At 37.0% G+C, this 26,568-nt stretch overlaps 1 protein-coding gene across 1 annotated transcript in view; it reads left to right on the forward strand.

Annotated features, from left to right (window-relative positions):
- Positions 1–26,568, forward strand: part of SERPINI1 (serpin family I member 1) — an 80,057-nt gene that overhangs the window by 25,991 nt on the left and 27,498 nt on the right. Inside the window, exons 2-3 of the mRNA XM_054580329.1 lie at positions 23,600–23,867; positions 24,878–25,108. Of these exons, the coding sequence (XP_054436304.1) occupies positions 23,618–23,867; positions 24,878–25,108 (481 nt within the window). The 5' untranslated portion in view covers positions 23,600–23,617. The remainder of the gene's footprint in view (positions 1–23,599; positions 23,868–24,877; positions 25,109–26,568) is intronic.

Raw genomic sequence — 26,568 nt, forward strand, 5'->3', positions numbered from 1 at the left:
CCTTTTATTATTTCCCTGTAAACACTTAGTGCCCATCCATCAGGGAAAGGCCACTTACAGGCTGCTGTTTAAACATACAAACTAATTTCTTCACATTTACTATGTGTTGGGGATTGTTTTAGAATCTACTTAAATTCTGCTTCACTAGCAAGCTTAAATTAGTCTTGCTGCCTGTGTCTTTGTGGTTCAGCTGGCTGCTCCCATCAGTTCCTCTGTGTGGTGCCATCAATTGGATCTTACCAACGTTCAGTGATTCTGGTAGGGGAAGGGCCAGCCTCTGGCTGGTAACTAATCTCAAGAGAAGATGTGCCTGCCTGGCTTTGGGACTCTGAGCACCACATGCTGTTCAGGCACAGGAAAGCAGAAGGCAACTGAGCAGAGAAAACGTGTGGCCTCTGATACTCACACTGTGTCCCTGAGTTGAACATACTGCTTCAGCTCAAGTGCGTGAGCTGTCAGCAAGAGTTTTCTTAGTTCTGTTAACCTGGCTCCAAGTCTGTGTTTGTGTGTATGTGTGTGTATGGTCTTAACCTGCTGAAACCCTATGGATTATTTTAGTGCAATAGCTCTCCTGAATTTTACTAGTCTGGCCAAAGATCACATAATTCAAAATATCTATTTGCCTTTCCTTTATTGGTTTCACATGTGTCTGGGTTATGTGAGTGGGATGAGTTCAATGTGATGGGGATTTAAGGCATAAACACTTAAGATTCATTCATCACAATTCTGCAAATACCTGTAATTTATTCTGCAAATAAATTACTGTCAAGGATAGTAAGACCAGATGACTATTCTCTGTGGGGTGGTAGTCTCAGATCTTCAGTTTTGAAGTGCACATTGTTTGGTGGCATATGGAATGTATACATCTGTATTTGAGCAAGATTTAATACCAGCACAATGGTTACTCCTGATGCACAGTTCTGCTTGTGCAACAGCCCTCTTCAGCCTGACCTCGATGGGGAGTAAACAGTGCCTCTTATATGGTTTATTCAGGTGTGATCTTTTGTTCTGAGCCTGACTTCAAACATTCGAATAATAGACTTTTGGGATCACTGGTTTTTGTTATAAAGTTTATCCATTGCAAGACTAGGCACTGAGTTTCAACAGCTTTGAGACTTGAAGAATCCAAATAACAAGTCAAAAGTTCAGTAATGGCAATTTCAGTGTGTTAAACTGTTAACTGACCCCAGGTTAAAAATTTTACGGGCCTCTACTTTCTGGCTAAGAAATTTGCCCACATTCTCTGTTAATGAAACTAAATTCCCAACTGTGTCATTTTTCAAAGATATCATCGACTACATTTCTATTAAAACTTTAAGCCATATTAGCCTTACGGATTTGACTTATGTAGTAGGGTGAAGGAGTGGTGAGTAATACCTTTATTATATGACTCATGTGTGTCTTTAAATATTATGTTATCATTCAACCAGAATTACTTATTCTGTATTAACCCTCGAGCATTTGTATAGTCTACTGATGTTCTAATTTCATAATACATTAAAGTGATTTCTGCTGCATAAATAATAGCTTGTATTGCTTATAAAATGTGCTTCGACACACTCAATAATGTCTTCTTCAAACTTACATTGCATTGATTACATCTGGCAGCCCCATATGGTGAAACTTAGTTATGACCCTTTCAATTAAATTACAGTTGGAAACCCACTTCTGGGGTGCACATCTGTGATCCACTAAATTTCTCAGTGACATTCAGAGCATGAACTAATTTTGAAAGAGTAAATTTGCAATACAAATGGGAGCAGAGGAGGTTTTCACTCTGTATTAATTTATATTTCAAAATTCATTACTTGTGCAGTTTACTTTCCAAGCTAATTCTAACCAAAGATGAGTAATACTGCTTTGGCAAGAGTATGTACATAAGATATTTCCATATGTTTAAGCAGAAATACCAAGCACAATCCATATATACAAGTAGGATGTGGTGAAAAATATTCTTAAGGCAGGTTCTCCAGCCCCTGCTCCCAGACTTGTTCTTAGCTAATGACCTTGCATCCTATTTCCTGGAGAAAAGGAAATCCATCAGAAAATTTCCACAGCCCCCCACTACCATAGGCCCCCACCTAAAAGCATCTGCACCCATATACTTTGCCTTTTGTCTTTTTTCTATAGATGAATCATCTGCTTCTGTCTAAGGCCAGCCACTCCCTGTGCTCAGGTTCTCATCCTCTCCTCACAATGTCCACTTACTCCTCAATGTCCTTCTCTCCCGGATCATCCACATCCCTTCCCTCTCCTGGAGCATCGCTACCAGGAAATAAGCAGCCTGTTTCTGCTCTTCCCTGGAAGAAGCAATCAGAGAAAACCCTCTCTTGGCTACTCCTTGCTCTTGGCCACTCCTGATTTCTCTGTTCCTCACGAATTGTCTTTGCTCAGTTTCTAAATCCTTTCTTCCTGTTCTTCCTCCTCTCACTCTGATCAAGCTTTCACCCGCTATTCTTCGCATCCTCTCCATTTTGTCTCTGTTGGATTCTTACTGACCTTCGCACTAACAGATACACTCCTCCCTCAAGTGTTTGCTTTGCTAAGCTCTGGCCTCTGACCCCCAATTATCAGTGCCTTGCTTCTTCCTTGAAGACTTTGTTCAAAAATCACCTATGTAGTGAAACCTTCCTAATCTTTTTATTTATTTTTATTTTATTTTATTTGTTATTGTTGATACAATTACAGATGTCCCCTGTCCCCTCCCGCATTGTCTGCTTCGTCCCCCCACCCCCACCTTCCCCCCAACCCTGCCTTCACCACTTTGTTATCTGTGTCCATGGGCTACGCATGAATGTATGTTCCTGGGCTGATCCCTTGCAGTGTCCAGCACCCCCGCCCCCTCTGAGATCTGTCAGTCCGTTCCATGTATCCATGCCTCTGGTTTTGCTTTGTCTGTCAGTTTGTTTTGTTCATTAGATTCCACATATGAGTGAGAGCGTATGGTGTTTTTCTTCCTCTGACTGGCTTGTTCTGCTTAGCATAATGTTCTCCAGGTCCATCTATCCATCCATGCTGTCACAAAGGGTAGAGTTCCTTCTTTTTTATAGCCTCATAGGATTCCGTTGTGTAAATGTGCCACAACTTTTTTTATCCAACTCATCTGTTGATGGGCACGCGGGCTGTTTCTAGACCTTGGCTATTGTAAATGATGCTGCCATGAACATAGGGGTGCATATACTCTTTCTGTTTAGTGTTTCAGGCTTCTTAGGATATATTCCCAGAAATGGAATTGCTGGGTCAAAAGGCAGTTTCATTTTCAATTTTTTGAGGAAACTCCATACTGTTTTCTACAGTGGCTGCACCAGTCATTCCTACCATGCACTAAGGTTCCCCTTTCTCCACATCCTTGCCAGCACTTGTTTTTTGTTGATTTATTGATTATAGCCATTTTGGCAGGTGTGAGGTAATATCTCATTGTGATTTTCATTTGCATCTCTCTGATGATTAGTGACAGTGATATTGAGCATCTTTTCATATATCTATTGACCATCTGTATGTGCTCTTTGGAGAAATGTCTATTCAGGTTATTTGCCCATTTATAATTGGATTGTTTGTCTTCCTGGTTTTGAGTTGTATAAGTTTTTTTAAAAATATTTTGTAAATTAACCCCTAATAATCTTTTTATTTAAAATTGCAGTACTCCTTCACATCCCTTCATTCTGTTATACCCTTTTGCTGATTTTTTTATAGGATATTTATCACATTCTAAAATAGCCCATCACTTATTTCATTTTCTAAATAAAGTCCACTACAGGGTTTTTTGAGGATTTGCGTGTTTAGCAAGCAGTATGGATGTAGGTGTCCTCTGCAAACAAACTAAATGGCCCATGACAAGGAAAGGGTGTTGGGGGTAGAAGCCTGGGCTTTGGACCCAGCTCTGACTGATTCTCTGCTCCCTATAAACCGTGTGTCCTTAGGTTTCTACCATCTGTGAGTCTCAGTTTACTCATCTGTAAGTGCAGACAATATACCTAAGTCATTCATTCAGCAAATATTGAGGGCAGTCTTAGGCCAAGCAACAGACTAGGCCGAGAGAGCCCTGAGTGGGCAGATATGATTCCTGCCCTCGTGGGGCTTGCAGTTTAGGGAGGAGGTAGATATTAAACAATAATCCTAGAAACAAATCTAAACATCACAGATGCTTGATTATATAGGAATAAATGAGCTGACTGGTAAAGGGCCTTGTTTGTAATTAGTTCTATTTCCCCACTCATCTCAAATTGTCACTGCCCTGTTTTAACCTCATTTTTACTGACAGGCATATCCGGATTGGTATCCTACAAACTTAGTGTTCACATTTGATTGCATCTAACAATCACATGAGATATCTTCTAAATCAGGCAACTTGGGCCCATGTCTAGAATTTCTGATTCAAGAGGTCAGTGATGTGGCCCCCAACCTGCACTTCAGCATCTCTTAGGGAATTCTGATGCAGGTATCTCCAGACCACATGCTGAGAAGTGCTGATTTAGAGAAATCATTTTATTGTCTCCCTTTTAAATAATAGGTTATAAAAACATGTTGAAGTCATGTCATTCTGAAGTAAATTATGCTCTCCCAGAAGCCATTTAGTCTAGGATTTTTGCCTCACATTAATAATATTAACGATCCTTAGAGGCTACACATGCACTGTCTAATCATACCACATTCTCAATCTTAAAATAACTCACTACCCTGAGGACACCTTTTGTTGTCTAGTAGCTTGACTGTTATAAAAAAAAAAAAACCAAACACTTGAAGACTTTTAAAATGCCATCCATTTTCATGGCTAAAAAGTGAGGAACAGCAAAGAGAACTACAATCAAAAGAAAATTGATCTAAGAAAGCCTTCCTGCCAGAGACACTGAGAAGCGCCTTCAGCAGATGGTGCTGACGGCTGCCTTGCAGATTCAAATGTGAACACAGTTTCACTCTGTTAACATAATTATGCCAAGGAAAGGAATTTTGAACTATGACATGTAGCCATGTTTTGTGTGATAAGGTCATAAGCCCACAAAATACTTCTCAATAAGTAATCATAAGTTAAGTTATACATTGTCCAACTCAGAATTATGGAGGGCTAGAAAATCTGTCTTGCATGTTCAAAACAAAAGCATACCAATCACAATGTATTATGTGTCTTTTAAACTACATTAATCTTACCTTTTGCGACAGCTCAGATGAACCTGGAGAGGATTATGCTAAGTGGAATAAGCCAGTCAGAGAAAGACAAATACTGTATGATTTCACTTCTGCAATGCAGGGTCTGTCTGGAAAAAGTCCAGCCATTGTTAATATAACAAGAATGCCTTGTGCAACGTTGATGTAAGCTGGCAGCCAAAGAGAGTGGACTAGAATGTACATGTGTGAACAATGACGACTTCACTATACTAGTCAGTGGGGGTGGTAGATGCCATTGAGTGAGCATGTGCACTGTGTGGCCATTGCATCAAAATTACTGAGCAAGAACAGCAACAAGTATGCATCAAATTTTGCATTGAGAAGGCTGCAGCTGTGGACAGCTGGTGACTGGCAGCTTCATCACAACAATATGCCTGCTCATGCATTACATCTCATGCAGTTTTTTGGCAAAACATCAAATCGCCTAGGAGACTCAGCCCTACTACATCCCAGACTGGGTGCCCCGCAACTTCTGGATTTTCCCGAAACTACAATTATCTTTGAAAAAGAAGAGATTTCAGAATTTCAATGAGATTCAGGAAAATACTTTGGGGCAGCTGATGGTGATTGGGAGAAGTATATGAGTTCCCAAGGTGCCTACTTTGAAGGGGCTTGAGGCATCATTCTCCTATATATAATGTTTATTCTATCTTCTTCAATAAATGTCTCTATTTTTTATATTAAATGGATAGATACCTTCTGGACAGACCTCGTATTTGGAATTTAGTGAACAAAATAAACCAACAAAATAGAAACAGATTCATAGATACAGAGGACAGATTGACAGCTTTCAGAGGGGAGGGATGTTGGGGGGCTGGGTGAAAAGGTAAGAGAATTAAGCAAAAACATACCACTAAAAAGAAACCCAAAACTGGTAGATGCAGACAACAACATAGTGATTACCAGAGGGAAAGGGGATGAGAGGAGGTAGAAAAGGGGAAAGGGGAAAGGTATGTTAATGGAAGGAGACTTGACTTGGAGTGGTGAGCACACAATACAATATACAGGTGAAGTGTTACAGAATTGTACACCTGAAGCCTATATAATTTTATTAATCAATGTCCCTCAAATAAATTCAATAAAAAATAAATAAAACTATGTTAATATAGTTCACTGCATCAAAGGAAGATTTTGTTTTTCTGTGTTTGAGTTTTCTAGACAACTGAAATGTATCCTAATAAATACCCAGTATTTTTTTTCAGACAGCTTATGGTAGCTTATCTAGCATATATTACATACATCACTCCAGGATCTACCAAATGTAATATTTTTAAGATGATTCAAGGACATCATCATTGATATCCAACACCAGGTGCTGATAAACTGATCCTGACGGGAAATGCCTGTGGTTGGTAGTCCTAGACTTTAAGGCCTTCTGTCAGATATGTATAGTTTTCATCTATAAGACCAACATGTGGCTTCTTCCTAAAGTCAGTGTGCTTGTCTCCATGAACCCCTTTCTCAAAATTTTTTTTCTTTTAATTGCTAACAATGGGAAAACAAAATAAGCGTGTATGTTAGGATTGTACATGAAGTAGAATGGGCAGTCTAGAGTAAGGAGCATGGCGTGCCTCTCTGAGTTAAGTATGCAAGCTTCAATACAAAATGTTATCTTCATGGATTTTTAATTTTGTTTTTAAAAACCTTAAAGATTTTGCATATTCTAGTTTTTTATTTCATTATAGATAGGAGAAATCATCCAATATTTTGACCTTTGCCTAAGTGAGATAGGACATAGCACCAATTCTAGAGAGTATAAGAATTTTCTGTAATTTTTAAAAGGTTACATCCATTCTTTTTTTGTCCCCATCCATTCTTTTCCCACAAGTCAAGTGGCCTTAAGGTCATTCTCTAATAATAATATAGTTTGGGCTTTAATATTAGTTTATCAACCTGATAAGTGACTAGTGGTACCTTGGTGTAATTTTACTGTAATTAATAATTATTAAAATGACCGTATTTTTATGCGTATAAGAGCTATTTAACATCTTTGGTAAACTTCATAACCTTTGCTCTTATAATATTTTTGTTGGTTTTATTTATTTACAGAGGTTCTAAATAGAGTAGGGAAATTATCCTTTAGTCTATAATTTAACATTATTTCAGTTTGTCATTTGTCTTTTTACTTCACTTATATGATTTTTGCTTTGAAGATTTTTTATTTTGCATATCATATTTATTTACCTTTTCTTTAATGGTTCCTGTGTCTTTGTCACACTTAAACTTCCTCCCCTTTCAACACAACATGTGTATGTGTGTATAATACACATAAAAATTTTATAAGTAATATGCATACATATATGCAAATATTGTATATTATGTATACATTTGTATATATACATGTAATTGTTTGTATGTATGAAACACACACACACTTATGGATATATGTTTTTAAATTCTCATGTTTGCTCCCTGGACTTTTAAAGTTTCATTTTCAGGTTTAAAGTTTGATCCATCTGAAATTTATTTTGACTTGAAGTACAGAGTAATCATCTTCTTTATAGGAACTGAGTAATGTCTCCATTGATTTTACATGTCAAATTTTATTGTATACCACAATTATATTTTTCACCACCCTGTTCTGATTATTGTCGCTTTTTTTAAAAAGATTTTATTTATTTACTTTTAGAGAGAGGGGAAGGGAGGGAGAAGGAGAGGGAGAGAAACATCAGTGTGGGAGGGATACATGGAATGGTTGCCTCTCACATGCCCCCAACTGGGGACCTGGCCCGCGACCCAGGCATGTGCCCTGACTGGGAATCAAACTGGCGGCCTTTCAGTTTGCAGGCCAGTGCTCAACCCCCTGAGCCACACCAGCCAAAGCTGATTATTGTAGCTTTTTAATGCACTTTAGTATCTCATCCCTGTTCTTTTCCCCCAGAATTTTCCTTGCTATTCCTGCTTCTTATTTTTTCTACATATTTTTTAAATAGCTTGTATAATTTTTTAAAAGTTGTTATTTTATTGAAATTGCATTAAATGTATAGAATGATATAGGAAGAACTGGTGTGTTTATGATATTGAATATTCCTTTCTTAAAACTAAGTGACCAATTTCCACTTATCCTGCTCTTTTCCCCCAATTGTCTTATAATAACATAAATGATTTTTACAGTTTCTTTGTTTCAACCAACATTCAAATAAACTACAGGCATTGCAATTTGTTAATATGTCTCTCAAATCTCTTTTAAGCCATCTGTCTCTCTGCCTCCCTGACTTTTATTTCTACATTTTATTTGTTGAAACTGAATCAGCTGTCCTGTGGAGTTTCCCACCATCTGGATTGTGTTGATTGTGCTCCCATGGTGTTGTTTAGCCTGTTCATCTGCCCTCATTTCCAGCGAATGCTACATAGGTGATGAACTATTCTGGTCTTTCACTGTGTGTATTTCTCAGCAGCATTTCAATTTCACTTGTGTAGACCTTCCTATTTCTTTCTGAGTATGTCCTAGGGTTTTTAATGGTATATCCTCTATGGAGGGCAGTTTGGGAATATTTATCAAAATCACGAGTACTTGTGTCTTTTGACTTAGCAACCTAATTTCTAGGAATTTATCCCGCAGAGATAATTGTACACCTATGAAATGGGCATTTCTGAAATTACTCGTGGCCTCATTATTTGTAATAGCAAAAGCTTGCAATAATATAAATTCTTAGTGCTAGGACACTAACTAGGTAAATGGTGGCATACCTATGTAGTGAAATGCCATAAATCTGAATTTTTTAAAAAATGAGAAAGTTCCTTATGTAATGATAGGAAATAGTTTCTAAGATATGCGACTAAATGAAGAAATGAGGTTGCAAATCAGTGTTTATAGAATATATACTATGTTATTATTTCTGTAAGAAAAGGGGAAATTTCATATGCAGCCTGTCCAGAAAGTAGCCAGCCAAACACTATGAAAAAGAGGCATTTATTGAAGAAGATACAAGAAACATTGCACACAGGACAGCAATACCTCAGTCCCCTTCAAAGTAGGCACCTGGGACCTCACACAGTTCTCCCAAGCACCATCAGCTGCCCAGTCATATTTTCCTGAATCTTATGGGCACTCTGAAATCTCTTCCCTTTCAAAGGTGATTTTAGTTTTAGAAAAAGCCAGAAGTCACAGGGTGCCAAATCTGGGCTGTAACGGGGCTAAGTCACCTGGGTGATTTGTGTTTTGCCAAAAAAACTCTGCATGAGACGTGATGCATGAGCAGGCGTGTTGTTGTGATGAAGCTGCCAATCACCAGTTGCCCACAGCTGCGACCTTCTGAATCATGTGAGTAGTTTCCATGGAGGGATGTTCAAGCTTAATGCAAATTTGATGCAGATCTGTTGCTCTACAGGTCTCCCATCTTTTAGCATCTCTGTGCCACACTGGAAGAAGAAGAGTCATCTTGGGCCATACATTAAATACATTGTGACACTTAATCACACACAAAAAAATCTCAGTTTTAAGTAAATTTACTATTTTGTGTTGGGCCGCATTCACAGCCATCCTGGGCTGCATGCAGCCTTTGGACCACAGGCTGTACACCTCTGCTGCTCACTCAGTCATTTTGAATGTGATGGCCACACAGTGCACATGCTCACTCAAAGGCATCTACTGCCCCGACTAGGACAGTGAAGTTGTCGTTGTTCACACATGCACATTCCAGTCCACTCTCCTTGGCTGCCAGGTTACACTGATGTTGTGCAAATTGTTCTCGTTATAGTAACAATGGTTGGACTTTTTCCTGACAGACCTCGTATATTGAATATTGAGATATCTCTGGCAGATAACATTAACTGGTTCCACCAAAGAGAAATTGGCTAACTAGGGAACAAGAGATATGAGCGAAAGGACATTTTCACTGCATGCCATTTTATACATTTTGAATTTTATATTCTGTGAATGTTTTACCTATTACACTTTTTTTTAGTTAAAAAGTTTGTCTTATAATCCATTATATACATAACAGATTAAGATCCCAATTAATATACTTTCTGTTTGAAGATTGTTGTAGCATTGTTTGTCATAAATAGAATCAATATGTTAAAGAGAGTTATATGTCATCAAAACATTAAGAAATGCCTTGCCAGTGAGGACGCCAGTCTAAAACTGAAATAGACAACTTTGTGCGTGTATCTCACTCACACACACACACACACACACACACACACACACACACACACACACAATTTAATAAGAGTTACTCTTGTAGAGAAAATTTCTGCCCAACAGGGGCAGCATGGCACAGTAAACATGGCAAAGGATTTGAAGCCTTCAGGCAAAAGTTCAGATCCCCTTTTTATCCCTTAGTAAACTTATGCACATGGTAAAATATTGTAAACTTGCTAGTTTAATTTTCCTAATCTACAAAACGGGGTTACTTTCACTTACCTTCTGGCTTGTTAATGATGATCAGCAATCATTTGTTTTGTGTTAGATGCCAGGTCATTATATTATTTCAGATCTAGAATTCCAAGAATTAGTTGGTGCTGGGGAGAAAATTCAGGTTAAAGGATATATTTTAAGGGAAGAATTTCTTTCTGCTATTTTGAAACTTAGATATTCTTATCACATTCTTGAATTTTATTAACAATTTCCTGATTCAAGCTCCAGCCTCTCACATGCAAACTCCCTGACTGGCGTGGTTCAGTTGGTTGAGAATCGTCCAGCAAACAGAAGGGTCCCCCGTTGGATTCCTGATTGGGCCACCTGCCTGGGTAGTGGGCCAGGCCCTTGCTTGGGAGCATGTGAGAGGCAGCCGGTCAATGTTACATTGATGTTTCTCTCTTTCTCTCTCCCTTATTTTCTCTCCGAAAAATAAATAAATAAAATCTTTAAAAAACAAAAACAAGTTGAGAGAACTGTTTAATTATATTCAATTTACTTATAGACATACTTGTCTCCAAGATAGACTCTAACACATATCTTGGAGTCATAAATACATTCTCTGAAATTTCTCTGGCACAACTAGCTTTAACTTTTGATAATTAAGGTTTGCAAGAAGCAGCCTACAAGATAACAAAATAAAAAGATGGCATGCTTGCCTGTACTTTCCCTTGACTCTTCTGAGACCCTTCACTGAACTGAGGAGAGCCGTGTGCCTTAATGGTGTGTCGGGCCGTGAGTGCTGGTGCTCACAATATGAGATCCATAAAATATTACGCCCATTTCACCTATCCAATGAAGGAAAAGCCTTCAGCTGCTATAAGGAGCTTGATAAAGGACAGTAAGTGACAATTTCCTGTCAATGAAGACTGTTAAACTAGGAAGAGATTTGGAAGAAAATAAATCCATTGCTCTCCAGATCTATGAAAATAACAGTCATTGATTCTGTTTGGATTGGTTTAACTTTGCCTGTGGAAATACACTATCTCTTCTCTTTTTTCCCTATCCAACATTAATGTTGGCTGATTTCTTTTTTTAAGATTTTGTTATTTTATTTAAATTTTTATTTTTCAATTGCAGATAACATTAAATATTACATTAGTTTCAGCTGGACAGCATAGTGGTTAGATATTTATATAATTTATGAAGTGATCTCCCTCACATCACTTCATAAATTATAAGTCTGGTACCCACCTGACATTATTTATAGTAATACAGCATTATTGATTATATTCCCCATGCTGTACTTTATACCCTCATGACTACTTTTGTAGCTGCCAACTTGTACTACTTAATCTCTTAACCTTTTTCACCCTCATTGTGGTTTTGATTTACATTTTTATTGAACTTATTGGGATGACATTGGTTAATAAAATTTTATAGGCTTCAGGTGTACAGGTCTATAATGCATCATCCTATCATCTGTATATGGCATTGTATGTTCACCACCCCAAGTTGATTTCTTTGACTAATCTTTCTACATACTTCCTAAAGGTGTTACTGCATCATAAATGTGGTTCTGAAAATTATAGGAAAATGTAATTAGAATAGTTTCATAGAACCTTTTTATATCTACTTAGGTTTTTCTTGATTGCCTATACTTGGCAAAAAAAATTACAAGTGATCTTTTCAGTCATTCACAGTGATGAACAGGAAGAGGAAACCAAAGTTTCGTTTAGCAGTCCATCGCCTTAACCACTCAGCCACCTCGTCCCACGTCAAAGTTTCTTTCAGAAATCCCCTATTACAGTGGGTGTGGCAGGTTTATAAATAGAGCTAATAGGCAGATATTTTTAGGGTAGCTTAATACAACATTAGTATCAGGGAAATTTTGTATTTTAAGTTTATTGGAACACTTTTTAAAAAATATTTATTTACTTTTATAGAGAGGGGAAGGGAGGGAGAAATAGAGGGAGAGAAACATCAGTGTGAGAGAAACATCGTACTGATCGGTTGCCTCTCACACACCCCCAACCAGGGACTGGCCTGCAACCCAGGCATATGCTCCAACTGGGAATCGAACCAGCAACCTTTCAGTTCGTAGACCAGTACTCAATCCACTGAGCCACACCAGCCAGGGCCATTTTTTAAAAAGCAGTAAAATTATTTTTGACACATTCTTTTTTACTTTCACTTTCTCTGTGGTGTGTTGTCCTGCAAAAGACCATTTAAAAAGTAACCTGTATAACTTCATTTCCCCAGAGTATGGTAAGGATGAGCCATGAGTATTTCATGTTTTTTCCTTTAAAGAAAGCCATTTAATTTAGGTTGGTATTTTTATCACTTAGAGTGTTTCTTCTGTCAGTTTCTAGAATTTCTAAACAAGGTGAAGAGAAAAGAATTTTTCTAAAACTCATAATTTTTTCCAAATTTCTAAATTAGTATGTGTGTCTAGAATATGAGATAGTATGACTTTTTAAAACATTGAAACAACTGTATGAAATATAAATTAGCAAAAACAGCATGAGAGTTCTGTGCTTCAGCCTGACACACACTAAATGCTCAGTAAGTATTATTGAAGTATACTAATATCTGTTGCTCATATTTGACCTCGTTTCCCAGCCCTTCAGGATATACCCAAGCATTAGTGAATGCCTGGAGGGTGAATCAGGCTACTACTCCCTCCATTAGCAAAATAATTGAGAAACAGTCTTAACATCTGGGTATTTTTAGGTGTTCAGGGACATGGCCAACTTTTTAAAACTTTATCATGCAAGTGCCATTTTAATATTAAAAGATTAGAAAATCCAGTATTTTTAAAGCTCTGAATAAAAAGCCGAGTATCTCTTTGAACAAGGTGGACCCAACATATGAAGGAAAATACCAGAAAGGCATATATCGTGTGTCGTCCTTTCATCTCTCTCCCTAGGGTGTGGCACGTAGTTGGCAAGAACAAGTATTTATTGAATGAATGAGTGAGTACAATTCTAGGTCTTGCATTCATACTTGAATTTTATCATTTTTAGCATGTGTAGTAGCTGATTAAACATCCTTTGTATACAAGAAATTGTTTAGTACAAATGATTATTTCTTTACCTTGAAAATGAGCATCTAGACAAGTGTTTCCAACAGGAACATGGTACAGTTTTATCACCACCTAAGCACACAGGCTGGGGAAGAGAGCTATCAGTAGAGATTTCTTACAACATTAATGGGTAAGCTAAAACCATTAATGCCTGGTTTAGTTCCAAAATGGCCTTGGGCCACACATGACCTTGATTGATGATGACTTTTTAACAGGTCTCTCTGAAACTACTCACTGAATTTTGCCTTGAGACTTGTGTGTCACTTGTTTAGTTCTCCTGACGGTATTCCAAAGGAAATCATTCACTGGCAAGCACAGAGGCTCCAGAATTGTGCCAAACAGAATAATTCATTACCATTTTATGGAAAGCTCAAATCACACTTCCAGGAGGGATGGGGACCTACCAGCTCACTGGTTCTGGTTGGCATTAACTTTATTGTCATTAGCTTTAACCAAAAGCCTCGCAATTCCAAAAAGAGCCTCTTTCTCAATTGAGATCTGCTGAAGAAAGGGATTAAGTTTCTAAAAAGAACATCTTAGGTAAAGAGGCATGTTTTTTTAGGGTTCATGCTACTAACTTTTCTGCTTTTGTTTTAAATGCTTGTACTATGGGCTGTTTGGTCAAGAACCAGTGTTATGAAGAGTAGATCTGTTTAGTCTGCTTCTAGCCCTCCACTGTCAAATATGCCAACCACTAACTGGGTGTAGCTATTTACCTTAATTAAATGTAAATAAAATTTAAATTCTCATTTCTCACTTGCACTAGCCACATTACATGTACCCAATAGCCACAAGCAACAGGTATATATATGTAATATTTCTATCATCAAAGAAAGTTCTGTTGGACTACATTTTTCTACCTTTTTGAAGAATACAGAGTAATCAAGTATTTTGACTTTTAAGTTTACAAAGTTCTTATAGCCTAGAGTGGGAAAAGGTTTAACCAGAGATTTATTTATTCACCATCTATTTATTAATTCAAAATAATTTTCCAAGAGGTTATCTTTGCTGTGAAATGTTCTTGTTACTGAACAGAGATGGGGCCCTGCTGCCCACCACACATGAATTCTGGAGGCAGAGTGTTGGTGAAAAAGGAAAGGAGTCTTTTACTTAAAAACTAGACAATTTTGGAAGAATGACAGGCTTCTGCCTCAGAACCCATACCCTTTAAAACACCCAAAGAAAAACAACCCCGACACCCTTTGCCAAATTAGTTCGAAGCTTGTGCTTGGAATTCCTTCTCCTATTTAAAATACTGTCCTTGGGGAAATGCAGGCAGCTTGGCTGGTTCCTGGTTGCAGTCTGGCTTCAGGGTCCCTCCCCTCTCCTCAGGGATCTCGCCAGATCCCCCTGCATCATTCTTGAATGTTTATATCCCCTACTTCTTACTAGATGTGTTCCAGAGAATCTACTGGGAAAATTCAAAAGCTCCTTGGAAGCCTTAGGAACCACCAAAGAAAGAGAATCTTCTAAGTTACAATTTATATCTTCATTCCAATGGACCTCCTCTTGAGGTTGAGGAATTCAAACAATATATTCATATATACTAAAGCACCTCAGAAATTCTAGGGGGTTTTAGTACTGTATCTCCCCTTCATTGATTTTCAGCAGTTCCAGGATTGTTTCTTCCCTAAAGGAACAGGCCACCATAGACTCTTCCAATCCTGAACTTCCTTTTGAATGCTTGCAAAAAATTCCCAAGAACTTTAGACATGGAGCACAACCAGTTCAGCTCAAGCTGCTCTGTGATCAGTAGTTCTAAGCTACAAAGTTCTGCTAAGTCATTTTGGGGTACCATTGGTACATTAACCAATTGAACCAATAATTAAGGACAATTTGGTGGTTAAGAAAAGACTAACATTCCAGTTCTTTCCTATGCTGATTATTTGAGTATCCTATGAAAATAAGTACTTCCTGAAAGAAAAATTTTAACTTAATGATTTAAAAATTTAAAGAATAGTTGCTTTTAAAAGGTTATATATCATGACTGTCATATAAATATAAAAATATCAAAATAAAAAGATTTTATTTAGCTCATTAATTAATGAGGCAACCAGTAAGATACTATAACCAATTCACAAGAGAATTCAAAAAAGCAGATGTGTATATATATATAAACCCATAAGGAATACTGAAATACATTTGCTTAGATACAAAACTGGTCAATATCCACAAGGCAATAATCAATTGCATTCAAACATACATGTACACTGTTAGTTTTATGGACAAGAATCATTTGCGTCACTAGCAATTATCTGATGCTTAGAGAGTTGTAAGGCAAAGACAATGAAGGACCCCTAATTTATAGGGTTATAACCTGGAGGGGTATGTTCTAGAATAGACAATGCATAGTTTTTCAGAGTAGACACCTAGGAATCATCTTGGTCCATTTCCAAGTCTTTAATACTTTTTTTTCTGGTAAATTAAATGTTTATAAGTTACTCTCTCTCCATAGTTCTGTACCTTTGATTTATCTTTCCATTTCCTCCTTGTTTGAGAGATACCTGGTGAGCTTTCCTTTTTGCTTGAGTCAATAAAACAGGAAAAAGAACATAAAGATATATTTTTTGAGAAGTATAAGAGAGTATGGGAAGAGTCCCACTAGGCTGGATAGCTGAAGGAAGAAGCCAAAGGAAGAGAAAAAGAAGAAAAGATTAAATCATTTATATCATAATTTAATAGATGTTGAGATTATAAAATTAAACCATGTAATCTTTATTTCTTTGATTCTGACCCCTTGGTTTTAAGATACATCTCAATTTAATAACACTGTTTTTGAATGAAAAATTTTAAAGGAAAAAGTTATGCAGTTCTTTTTTAAAAATAGCACAATGGAATGTATTTGTTCATATCCTAGCATATTATGCCCTAAATAACCAAATGGTAAGCCTTCTTAACTCTTCGGAATCACTGTTGGCCATCATGTTTCATGCATACGACGTGATACTTTTCCTACATATTTCCTGATCAAAACTTTTAAGTGCCTTTGTGATTGAAAATGTAATCTTAAGTCATTTCAAAGTATGCCTTTGGTGTATTCTCTACATATCCATTTGATTATTAGACTGGTCCACCCCTACACCCCTACCCTCCATACATTTGTCAGGAAGCTTTTGACAGCGTAGTACCTGAGCAGTAGTCTTTCACAAAGCACACATGGGTCATTCACCTTTTCCTACATTCAGAACACTGATTTATTTTCAGAGATATGGCAAATTCTTCGGCCTTTAATTGTGCTGCTTGACATCCAACAGAAAGTTCTTTTGTATATATGCCAAGGACAAGAGATTTATCTCTGGCACAAATTTATCTACTTGCCTGTGTCTTCTATTCTTGGAAACTTTGTGAAACATTTGGTTGTTGTATTACAAGAAAATCAGTTGGTTCATATCTCAAGTGACGAATACTTGCATAACTTACAATAAATTTACACCTACCTTTCTGTTCTCTTCTGCATATGTGGTTCTTTTTCTTTTCAGTGCTGCCTTCATAGTCAGTCCTTTGAGGACAATTCTGTATCCAAGTTTAAGCAAAGACTCAACAGTGGGAGGCAGCTCCAATAGAAGTAAATCAACTAAGGAAAAGAAACAACAATAAACAAGTAGCCAAAAGTTCACAGGTGGTTCACAGGTTCTGAGGACTAGCTGATTTCTTTGATTGTAAGATTTATTACAGTTTCAGATAAGTTAAAATTATGGCTGTGAAGGAACACCATGCATCTTAGAATTGAAGAAATTTGCAAAATTACAGATTGTTAAAATACAGATTGTCTCAGAAAGCAATGCTTCTTTTTTGTCCGTGTGTGACAAATTCTTTGACAAGTTTCTCCATTTCATGGCTGCTGCTCTAGGATAACCCTTTCTCTTAGTAAGTCAGGAAACAAAGTCCTGGAAATTTCAATCTGTTCTAAATATCACCAAGTAAGCTAGTGGTTAACTAAAGTTAGAACAAAGGTTTCCAAGCACTTGAGTGCTAAAACATGAAGAAGAAAAAAAAGTAGTGAAACTTCATGAATGCAAATACCTGCATATCCACTTTAAAGGACTGCCTTATTTTCATGTTGAGATGTTCATTCTTTCTGTGACTGATGTGTTTGTTCTTTTATGTGATTGTAAGAGCCATTATTTTTGTTAATTTTTTTTGCCCTCATCCCAATGTATTTACTTGATAAGATAAAAATTTAGAAACCCTATATTGGTTTCCTCAATTTAAAAAATTACTAGTCTTTTACATGCATAAATCTGAGAATTAATAGGACAGAGGGCTTCAAGACAGTGTTCCTGGCACTAAGCATTTCTTCTTAGTTATTTTTTATGGCAGTTTTGCTGGAGAAAAGACTTTCTTCAGCCCTTGTTCTCACTTGCTAAAGAACACCTCCCTTATTTTCTAAACTCACAATTTGACACATTTTTAAAAAGATTTTATTTATTTATTTTTAGAGAGAGAGGAAAGGAAGGAGAAAGAGAGGAGAGAAACATCCATGTGTGGTTGCCTCTCACACAACCCCTGCTTGGGTCCTGGCCTGCAACCCAGGCATGTGCCCTGACTGGGGATTGAACTGGTGACCTTTTGGTTTGCAGTCTGGCACGCAATCCACTGAGCTACACCAGCCAGGGCAGAAACATTTTTTAAAATAATAAGTGAGTTACCAAAAACAAAGCAAGTTGCATATATGAATAATGTATCTTTATAAATAAGATTACTAAGGAAGTTTTAAAAGGACCGCCTTTTTTTTATTGTGCTAGCTTTTAATTTTGTGATTCTTCATACCTCAATTACAAGCAGATTTACTTCCCTGACCTGTTTCAGTGAAGTGTCTTCTAAAGCAATAGATACACACACAATACCTGCAACCTACTCTACCAATGGCAATAAGGAAGAGAATGCAAGAATTAAGGGTAGTTTACTTGCAGCTCAACTACTTCTGTCTTGTCTAGCACAAGAGCACTGTTGACTGCTTTTCTGGTACTGCAGACCCTTGTTTTCATGTAAAGGCAGTTTATTCAGTAGCTTGGAAGTAATGAATCTCCAAAGTAATGCATAAGTGAGAGTACCTCATTTTAGAGTGCGTTGTTATGATTAATGGTAGGGCCCTGGCATTCTGTAGACTAATGTTAATATAGTAACATTTGGGTAGCATGTTCTGTGATTTTTCAAGGTGGTGTACTTGTTTGTTAATGCATCCCATGTCCAGCCATTGCATTATGCCAGCATCAGTGACAGTGCCACTTTGTCAGGCCGGAAAGATAGGCTCAGACTCAATAAGGAAACACTTTATCAAAAGGAATAAAAAATGGAAATGAAGTACTGCCTTTGGGCTCAGATTAAATTAGCCTCCAGAACTCAGAAGCAACAGCTCCTTTTGCTGTTCCTTCTAACGTAGCCATGTGGGCCTTTACATCTCATGCTATATTAATTCCACAAGTACTTATTTGGCACCTATTATGTGTAATGTATTAGGTTCTTATTCTAATTATCTGGTTATCCTAAGATATACAAAGATGAGTGTATTTCCATTAGTGCCTTTAAAAAGCCTAGAAAAAGAGATGATGGGGAAGTATCTATAGTAAAAGAAAGCAGTGTTATGTGCTGTGGTAGAGATGAAAATGTGCCAAGATTTCAGAGAGGGGAAAATTGTTGAACTGAAGAGCCAGAAGGGTATTCGTGAAGGAAATAGAAGTGGAACAGAACCTTGAAGAGTGGTGAGGACTTGAACATATGGAACCAGGTTGAAGTGGTTCCAGGAAAAAACACTATGGAATCTAGCAACAGGAGAGGGAAATGCTGGGATATGTATTGCAAAAGGATATCTGGTTAGAATTGCAGGATTTATAAAGGGAAGTTGCAGGGAGAAAGTTACGCTGGATCACAGTGCACTAGGTTATGTTTGAGACTAAAGGTTTTGGGCATTAGTCTGTAGGCATGAGGGAGATCTGGAGGTTTTATAAATACAGGAACACCTGTTCATTACAGTCCACCAAGGCAATTCACCTGGAGGCTGTGCACAAGTTGTATTGAAGAGGGCCATACCCTGGTGTTCAGAGAATGGCTGAGAGATGCTGGTGGAGTCCTTGAGAACGTATCAAGGGGAAGGACTGTCACTATGGCCATGGGAATGGCCACAGGATGATGGATAGGAGAGGTGACAGGGTTGCAGTATGGAATAAGTGTTGACAGTTTATTGAACATAGGGAAAATGAGATGGAGAGGAGTCAAAGATTTTGATGTTTAAAAAAAAAAAAAAGAATGAGTTTGATTGATGACAGAGTCCTGTGTGAGCCACCTTGAATTTGAAGTGCTGGCAAGAGTCAAAGACTAAATATACCAAGAACGATTTGCAATGCATATCAGAAATTAAGATAAAAATAAATCTGCAGCTAGAATTCTACTTACTTGGGAATGATTGGGATAATAGAGTATCTTTGTTTTGAGAGAAGTTTACCAGCAGGAATGAGAAGAATGTTACAAAGAGAAGACCAAGAATAGATCCATGGAGAACAGCTGTGCTTAAAAGGTATAAGGGGGGAAAAGAAATCTTTCCTTCTGCCCTCGGGGATAAAAGAAAGAATAGTCAGGGGCAGCAGAAGTGAAGGGGGCCAGGAATCAGGTGTTGGGCAGGTAGAATCAGTAAGGCTGAACCAGGCTAGCAGAGGTTATTTTGCCTGCGCACTGGAAATCTTGCCTTCAAAAGGAAGAGGGAGATCACTTACTTAACTATGGATAATAGGTGTGTTTCCAGAGCCAAGTTTTCATAGTCTTTATGAAGGAGTTTCCGAACACGACCCACTCCCACCGTTTGCAGCCATCCTGCTCCCAGTTTCCTAGAAGAACATGTAACAGGGGCCTGCTGTTCACTGTCCTGGAAAGAGACTCTCACAGACATACGGGTGCTCTTTCCAGGAGTCCTCCAGAAGCCTGAAGATACGTTAGTGCTTTTGGTATCTCTTTCCCGTAGTAAGAGAGCACTGCCAGGCTGAAGGTCCCTCAAACACGGCTTCTCTTTGCATCTGGACCATGTGCTGTAGACCAAGAGTTCCTAACCTGAGGCCAGTGCATATCGCAGCCAGTGAATGTCGTAATCTGTTATCCACGTGTGTGCATTTTTCTAAAGAAATGAAATGATTTACCTTTCTGATTCTTATGAGACTCCTTAAAAATAGGTAAGAGTATATAGATCATATACTCTTGCATAGCGCTGTGAGTTCCTTGAGGACAAGTGCCTTTCCTTATTAATTTTGATATTTTCATGGTACCAATCATGGTATCAGTCTTCATGGAATGAATGGCTAATGGTGCTACATTAGATGAGCCAACAGAAATGATAAAATACTCATTTTGGCTTGATAGGCTCTTGTTTGACTTAGCAAATATACATACCTAAGAAACATGTTTTTTGATAATAAAGTTCTTTATTAGAAGAACTTGTAGCTTAAAATGAGTGCTTTACATACACACACATGATCTCATTTATTTCTTTAATGTTATGCAGAGCAGGAAGTAGTATTTTCATGAATGAGAAAGCTAACACTGAAAGAATGCATGTGACTGGCCAAAGGTCACACATCGTATGTACACCATTATTGTTATGTGATACATTTGCTTGTAAATAAAAATGCCCATGAACACAATATACTTGGCCTTGTTTTCCTGGAATTCTTGTTGGTTTGCAGTAGGTTAGTTTGTGTTTTATATGGCTTAAATCTTTTTATTAGCCTGAAATGTGATGTTTATGTTAAATGTAGTGGTTTTCAAATAGTTGTATTATTGAATGACAGATACTACACTAAGAGAGTGACTTTAATTTTTTGGTCTTACACTGGATAACTTCAAATGGAAGTAATGAAGACCAAGGCATGGGTCTTCCCAGGGCAGACGTTAAGATGGCAGGTCTGGTAACAGTAGCATCGTGATTCAGCTCATGGACTTTGGGATCTGACTTGGATTCCAGAGTTCTCTTAAACAGTATTGCATCCTAAGTATTAAATACTGAATATGTTTTAAATTCTCTTTTAACTTAGAAGGGTACCTGCTAAATTGTCATCTGAATCTAAAAAGGAGAAAAACTTATGTATCCTCTTCCATCTTTTCCTGGCATTCTCTGGTGTAGAAAAGGAAGTGAAGGCCACAGCAGCCTCCCATGGTGGCTGAAGTTGGTAGACTAGCAGGGTGGCTGGACTCTCTCCACACCTGGCTTCTGCCCCAATGTGGCCGTACATGGATGACGCTGTTCTGCAGCAATGCACTTGGTCTCCCAACATCAGCCCTCTTTTGCCTCTTCAGAATGAGTTGTGCAAGAGTCCATATTTTCTCATTGGCTAACCTTACTTTCCTAAACAGGAGAGTGTTATTTGACGCTTCACATAAAAGTGGGGTGGGGGAAGCAGAAACTTGGAACCTCTCAATAAAAAAAAAAGAAGAAGAAGAAGAAAAAGACCAAACCTCATACCTAACCTAAAATTAAACCCTAACATGTGAAAGACTTACAAATCAACCAGGTAGTTCTCTGAAATTGAAATTAAAAGTATTACAGGACTGATTAGGAGGCTCTGACTTAAAAATCTGTTGGAAACACCCTGCTCTTAAGTTAAATGTGTATGCACTCTGTTAACTGAGTAACGGGAACTATTAATGTTTCATACTAATTGAAATACAATTTTCCAAATGTGTTTGCTCAACATCACTTTCCATGCTGCTTTAATGATGATTTAAATGTATACATCAAACACAAGTAAGCTACTTAATTGTTTAAATAAGCAGTGGAGCTTTCCGATGCCTACAGTGACAAAGCGTAAGGATACAAGGAAAGAGCGTCCTGTCCGTGGTGTGTGCTGTGCGGCTACTTGTGGGGAGGCAGGACTTTGGAATGCTGGCATGCCAAGGGGAAGAAATATTCTTCAGAGTTATCAGGGCACTCTTCCCAAGAGAAATCAGTTCCAGAACCAGATGAGCCTGAAATTTATAAACAGTAATTTAAATACAATCACCAGTTTGTTGGTATAAGCTGACATGGTAACAATATCCTGAGTCTAGAAGGATAGTGTTGTAGGAGGTCCCTCTCTGCTCAGTTGTTGCTGAGAGTAGCAGCCTCTTAGAGAACCAATGTGTAAGGGAAAACCAAACAAGGATGTGCTGAATCTACTTTTTCTCTGGGTTACCACTTCCTGTGTGTTCTGCAGTCTGGGCTGAATGAACTGAGGCCCGTGGAAGGTGTGTGTCTGATCCCTTCCCACTGCTTGGCAGCCCAGCTGCATGGTGCATTAGTTTTAACAATTCTAGTGAATGAGTAAAGTGACATATTTAAATGTCTAACATCATAAGTTCATCTCAAACCCTGCAAATATCTGTTGATTTTCATTATAGTTGTCCTGGATCTATGCTATATTGTGTAAGCTTGTGTAATTTTGGTTCAAAATTATGACCAAAATGTATGAAAAGTGGATAAGTTAGCCTCTACAAACACAACCTACAATTAGTTTTTGTATGTATATATGTGTGTGTGTGTGTGTGTGTGTGTAATCTTAAATCTTTGAAGGTGGAGGCCAGGGCTATCTTATTCCTGAGAGTATCCTCAGAACTTAGCAATGTCATTTATTAACTTGACTATTAATTGACTTTTGAAAAATAAGACCTTCCAACAAATCCTTTAATAGGGCTTTTGTTATGGAGATATTAACACTGTTTATAAAGACAAGTAGCATATGATTTCATTCATATGTGGAATCTAACAAACGAACTGAACTAACAAGCAAAATAGATATAGACTCAAGATAGAGAGCAGGATGACAGCTCTGGGGGATGGTTAGGGGCTGGGGAATCAAACAAAAAATGAAAAAGGACTCATGGACATAGACAACAGTGAGGTGATTACTGGGGTGGGGAGAAGGGTATAAGGGGGATAAATAGTAATGAAAAAATACAATAAAAATAAAAATAAAACAAAAAATCTTTTGTTTTTATAACTTTGCTAAGAAATAATTCATATATATACTCGTATTTCTCTTTTTCTTTATTTTTCTGAGAGAATTTATATGTAAATTACTGTTTTCCAGGATTGAAACTATTCCAACATGGCTTTCCTTGGACTTTTCTCTTTGCTGGTTCTGCAAAGTTTGGCTGGTGGGGCCACTTTCCCTGATGAAACCATTGCTGAGCTGTCAGTGAATATGTATAATCACCTTCGAGCTACTGGGGAAGATGAAAATATTCTTTTCTCTCCATTGAGCGTCACCCTTGCAATGGGAATGATGGAACTTGGGGCCCAAGGGTCTACCCTGAAAGAAGTCCGTCATTCAATGGGATATGACAGCCTGAAAAATGGTAAGTGTGCTTAGGTTTGATTTCTCAGGATGGTTTAACCTTAACTTTCAACTCAGTTATAATGTCTTAAGCCAGAGGCAGCAGTATTTACACATAGTAAGAAAGTAATCTCATTGAGATGGGCTAGGAGAAACGTTAGGAAACCCCAGAAATGAGTTAATTCCAGGCTCCATCTCTGGCTAAGTTAATCTAAGGAAATTATATATTATTATTATTAATAATAATATTATTATTTAAATAAACTTTACTGTTATAAACAAAAGCAAACATGGTTTTTGTGCTGATGGAATTTTCCATCTAGAGGGAAAGACATTAATTATCACATAAATAAATGAAAATTTACAACTGTGACGAATGCTATTAAGAAAAGCAACATGATTCTCTAAGAATATTAGAATTTGTTTTTTGCTTAAAACCAATTGTATCTTCATTGTTTAAATAGCACCTAAGAATCTTTTTTGAAATGTTGCATTATTATGAGAACTATATGTATTGGAGAAAATTTGTAGCCAAAATATATTTTGTAATCACTTTGATGTGATGTAAGATCTCTATTTTAATGTTTCTAACATACATGTGAGTTAACTCATTAACAAGTTAAGAATTACAACAATTTCTAATGGATTTCCTAGTTGTAAGATTTTTTAAAAGTCTAGTAAAAGTAAATTTTAAGAAATAACCTGATTTTTAAACTAAACAATTAAACTTAATTCTTATTTCTGATAAACATAAGACTAATTTAGTGAAAATAACTTAAGTACTTAGAAAGTAAACAACCGAAAATCTGACTTTATAGATTCTACCAAGATATTGATTAAAATGAAAAATAATATCAGTTGGTAACACTAAACTGCAAAAATGTTAACCTGAATATTAAAAAACCACACAAATATGGGCCCTCCTCACCATCAAGTGAGGGAGTGCATTTCCTTTAGGTCCCCAGCTGTGTTTTACTCTCCCACCCTCCATGTTTGTTCCATTAAAAAAACTTACCCTGTGTCATTTTGCAGGTGAAGAATATTCTTTCTTGAAGGAGTTTTCTAACATGGTAACTGCTGAAAAGAGCCAGTATGTGATGAAAATTGCCAATTCCCTCTTTGTGCAAAACGAATTTCACATCAATGATAAGTTTTTGCAAATGATGAAAAAATATTTTAATGCGGAAGTAAATCATGTGGACTTCAGTCAAAATATCGCTGTGGCCAACCATATCAATAAGTGGGTGGAGAATAACACAAATAGTATGTCATTTGGTTCTTTTCTTTCCCAAATAGTTTAGTTGTGACTTTCTCTTACTTCTGAAATTATTTGTCTCCTCATTCCTTTTGCTTTTTGAATATTAGCTAGCATTGAGTTGAATATCTAATGATTATTTTGTGTAAAGTGCTTTTAGGAGCATTGTTTATGAGTAAACATTTGAGAAATATGTTTAGTCTTTTGGCATGCACAGAATTTTGACACTAATAAATTGATCTGAAATCTGTGCTCTTCAGTTGATGGGTTTTCTCTGTATAGTATGAAATTTTTCTTGAGCTTATGATTGAATTAGATACTGATTGAAACGGCAGTTAGTGGGCTCTCTTTTGATTAAAATAGAATAAGAAAGTTAAAAGTCAAGTTTAAACATTTTTGTTGGTTTAAATGTTTAAACAGCTTTTAAACCACAGAACTTGAGGGGTAATCAAAAATTGTTTAGGATTCCTTTGAAAGAGAGCATCCATTTTAAGCCTAAAGTAATAGAGAAAAATTAGAAAGAGACACAGTAATTTTAAGTTTTACTTTTAATTGATATATTTTAAATATATTTGAGTTTTCCAAGAGTTTCATATTTTTTCATTTTATTTTCCAATTTTACCATAAAAATAATTGAAGTTAGAATATTAAAAATTGAGACCAAATTTAAAGTATATTTACTATACCTTCTCATTAAATTAATTCATATTTTTGAACTCCCCAAATAATGTAAATCTAATAAATTTTATGTTGGAACAACAACAAAAAACCGTGATGACATACCCTTGTGTCATATAAATCCTCAAAATGCTGAAGAAGCACCTCTGTAAGCACAGAAGTAGTATAATTAATAAAATGAGAGGATACAGAGCAAAATTTGGTCTTATTGTTTCTACTATGATATTACTTTTTCTCTATGGTCAACCTCACTAAAACACTATTTCAATTATGAGATTAAAATGAAAGATAAAAGGAATTTATGCTTTTTTTACCATTCAAAGAATAAATCAGGAATAATAATCTACCTGGCATAGATTGAGTTATTAAAAGCTCTTTGTTTCCAAACTCTTTTTAAACATATAGCAATCAACAGACACAGTTTCTCTCAAAATAGACTTGGCAAGGAATATTTCACGTGATAGGAAAGAAGGTATCAGTCCCTGGTCCGGGCGCGTGTGAGAGGCAACCCGATCAATGTTTCTCTCCCTTCCCCCATCTCCCTCTTAAAAAAAAAAAAGACATCATAGATCATAGGTTAAATTGGGTTTCACTTGTCTGTTTTCACCACATCAAAAGTATTTGTTATATTTGGTAGAAAGATATCCAATGTATATCGGGGGCATGTTTGAATTGGATAACATTTTAATCAGGCGCAATGATCAAGAATAAACTTAGGTTGTTTGAGTGCTTACTCTGTGCTAAGAGTTTGACATGCATCATTGCAACTGGAAAGTGCTGAAGTCTTAGA

The sequence above is a fragment of the Pteronotus mesoamericanus genome, unplaced genomic scaffold (assembly GCF_021234165.1).
Source record: "Pteronotus mesoamericanus isolate MK-2021 breed Mesoamerican mustached bat unplaced genomic scaffold, CSHL_Meso_final contig_116, whole genome shotgun sequence".
NCBI classification, from domain to species: domain Eukaryota; kingdom Metazoa; phylum Chordata; class Mammalia; order Chiroptera; family Mormoopidae; genus Pteronotus; species Pteronotus mesoamericanus.